We start from the raw sequence: 3,061 nt of genomic DNA, 5'->3' as shown, positions 1-3,061 counted from the left end.
GCTTCAACAAATGTGTAGGGCAACAATACATGCAGGGCTTATTTCCAGTGGGTTGTGCTGGTCAAACATGCCTGTACATACTTTGGGATATCTGTGATACACAGTGATTTTCCACCACAGAGTGAGTATGATTTTAGAAAGAGTCATCTATACCCAGGCTGTTCCTGCTGGACAGAGGCTGGAACACCCATAGATTTTACTTCTTTCCAGTGCAAGTAAGACAATCAGATGCTCATGACTCTTTACCACCACCTTGGAGGAGGCCACAGAACATCACCCATGACCTGGAAGGCACAGCCTGCCAGAGCAGGCTGAGTTCAGGTAGTTGACACATGGAAGAGTGAAGAGGGAAATAAAAACAACAGCAGAAAAAAAAATGTAAATTTTGAGGACAGTGAAAGGAAAAACTTTCTATACTCAGGGCAAGTCATTTAGCATTTTACAGTGGTGCCTCAGTTACCAGGCACAACTGGTCCATGTAAAAATAGTTGCAAATGGAAGGCAGAAACCCAGAAGTGAGATGACAGCCTTATCAGTAGGCTAACTCTCTGCCAGTCCCATTTCTACAATAAGTCTACACAGATGACACCGAGGCAGATGGTGTGCAACATTCTCACATAGAAAAACAGTCCTGGAAGGAAGGTTTCAGGAGAAGAATAGGCTATTTCATATAACAATTACCCAGTGTCTGTAAAACCTCGAATAGATTATCTATATGAATAAAATGAGGATTTGTACACCCTGAGGTCAGCCCCTATCCTGTCTGTCCTGCTCCATATGTTTTACAAATGCGATCATGTTCTGGCTCCAGCCTGAACATGCTGCCAAAACCCTCCTACCCTCTCTAGAATGCAGTCCAAGAGAGAAGGGACTTTCAGGCATAGCAAATATGCCTCCTGACTATGGCACTGGGAGCAATCCTGAACTCCCATGAAGTCTGTGCAACTGGACTGACCTTACAGATTTAGGGAGCAGTGGGGTTTGTATCCAAGCCCATATTATACTCAGTTTATAATCTCTAGGTAGCCTTCACCCTACTTAGCACAAGTAGAAGGCAGAAATCTACCAAAATGTTTAAATGCTCAGGTAGCCACAGCACACTGCAAGCACATATCTAATAAATCTGTTAATCAAAGTTTTCTGTTCCATATATATCACAGAGTTAAGCAAATTGAAAATGCAAATGGCTCAAAGAAAAGCTGATGGCTCCATTCTATCCAGCTGGGAGATTATAACTCTTCTGAACCTTTCATGAAAGTTTTTCATCATATCTTAGATATCTGAAAATCGACTTCTTTATCTAAAGGAAACAACCTGTTGTCCAGGACAGTGATATGGTAAAACACCTGACACTGCCAGCAAAGGTAAGCTATTACTGATTAATAGCTTGGGGGTGGGAGGAATTTCAGAAACACTTTCAAGTATATTACCAATTCAGGTCACCAATTCTCTTGGAGCTTTCAGAAACTTGACGTTCCCAGAGATATCCAAATGGGTCATCTCTTCGAGTCGAGAGGTCAACACAACACTGGAAGCTTGCACTTAGTGTGTTTCATGGAAGAGAGTAACCCACAGTTCCTCTCCCTCAGGCTGCAGTTGTAGAGAAGAATCACTAGATGGAGCCGCACCGTCACAAATCTGATTTATGGCCGCCGCAAGAATTGTTGCCTCTTACAGTCGTCGGCCTAAAACTGACACGTTGCAGCACATGCTGATAACTCATCTTCTGAAAGACGGGATGAAATGCTCTCATTTACAAACTCAAAATGTACACAGAGAAAGTGACAAGACGCTGAATGAAAAAAAGCCACTAAGAAACCAACAACACTCACAGCTTTCAAAATCAAATAAATTCTAGAAGAGAACTGGAAGTTATTTTATCTGCTAAGACAGATCATATGTCTTACTTTGTTCTGCAAATCAGAAATCACAGCAGACTCCCTTGTGAGTGGCATGATTAGTTGCTGCAAAAGAAATACAAGAGCTCTGGGGGCAAGTCTTTGTAAATAAGCTCTAACACACTAAAAATGCAGTGATTGGCAAATACATTTCCCATAAATACCCTGGTGATATACTTAATCCCACACTTAAGATGTACTTTAAAAAGCACTAACACTGACTAAAACTGCACTGACATTTGTTTTGCTAGCATAGGGAAGTAGTTGATATGTTTTCATCCAAACCTACCAACACACAATTCATCTGGCTTTCTGAAGATAGAATATGCGCCAAAACGGAATTTTTACCAGCTTTCATCCTACATCTGTGGAGGCCAAGTTGCAACCCAATCCATTCCTATGTATTTCTAGTCTGTGTGCAATGGCACTAATTTCATCTCCCATAGAATGTCAAAATAATAGATCTCCATATTTTGCTTGTGTTTTCCAAGACCCAGATATTACCAATACTTCACAAAATGAAACCTGAATTCCCAGCCCATCTCCAAAAGGCACAGAAGCACAAAAAAGTTTAGGCTGACATAAAAAAGATTACACAATCACTTGTTACTTATAAACCAACTTATAAACCAACTCCCTCAGCAACAGATTTGGCCAGGGATGAGATCCCTCAACAAGGCTGTTAGGCAGTGGCAAGGGCACTGCTCGACCTCACCTGGAAGGTACTGCAGAAGGGGGCTGAAACAGCAGCGGAGGAAACGAGGTCCCATTCCCCCTCCACTGGAGAATCCCCCCTGACTCCTTTCACCTGGAGACTCACAGGTCACAAGACTAAAATTCCAAAATCTTTCATGCTGTTTGACGAGTAATTGCTCAGGCCTCAGCTGCAAAGAAACCTGTGTCCTAGGGGGAGAGAGCTCACTTCCCGGGCTAGTTGGGGTACCAAGCCTCTTACGGGCATATTTCTGTGAAAGGCTTCATGAGAGCCCATTACGAGCACACTTGGGTATGTTTTAAAACGAAGACTGCGGTGAAGCTGTACCACAACCAGCCTCTGAGGAGGTGGTGGCACAAATCCCGGGTGCTGTCTTTGTCACCTTACGCAGCACAACCGAGTATGTCACCGAGAGGAAGGCGCACACCTCCCGCGGGTGACCCACCCT

General features: G+C 43.3%; 1 protein-coding gene across 1 annotated transcript in view; it reads left to right on the top strand.

The window, feature by feature from the left end:
* Positions 1–2,877: 2,877 nt before the first annotated feature.
* The window catches only part of COMTD1 (catechol-O-methyltransferase domain containing 1), a 6,533-nt gene continuing 6,349 nt past the window's right edge, over positions 2,878–3,061 (top strand). Inside the window, exon 1 of the mRNA XM_031061796.1 lies at positions 2,878–3,013. Within this exon, the coding sequence (XP_030917656.1) occupies positions 2,878–3,013 (136 nt within the window). The remainder of the gene's footprint in view (positions 3,014–3,061) is intronic.

The sequence above is a fragment of the Geospiza fortis genome, unplaced genomic scaffold (assembly GCF_000277835.1).
Source record: "Geospiza fortis unplaced genomic scaffold, GeoFor_1.0 scaffold130, whole genome shotgun sequence".
In the NCBI taxonomy this organism is placed as follows: domain Eukaryota; kingdom Metazoa; phylum Chordata; class Aves; order Passeriformes; family Thraupidae; genus Geospiza; species Geospiza fortis.
Note: the sequence above shows the minus strand (reverse complement) of the source record. Positions and strands in the feature narration are given on the sequence as shown.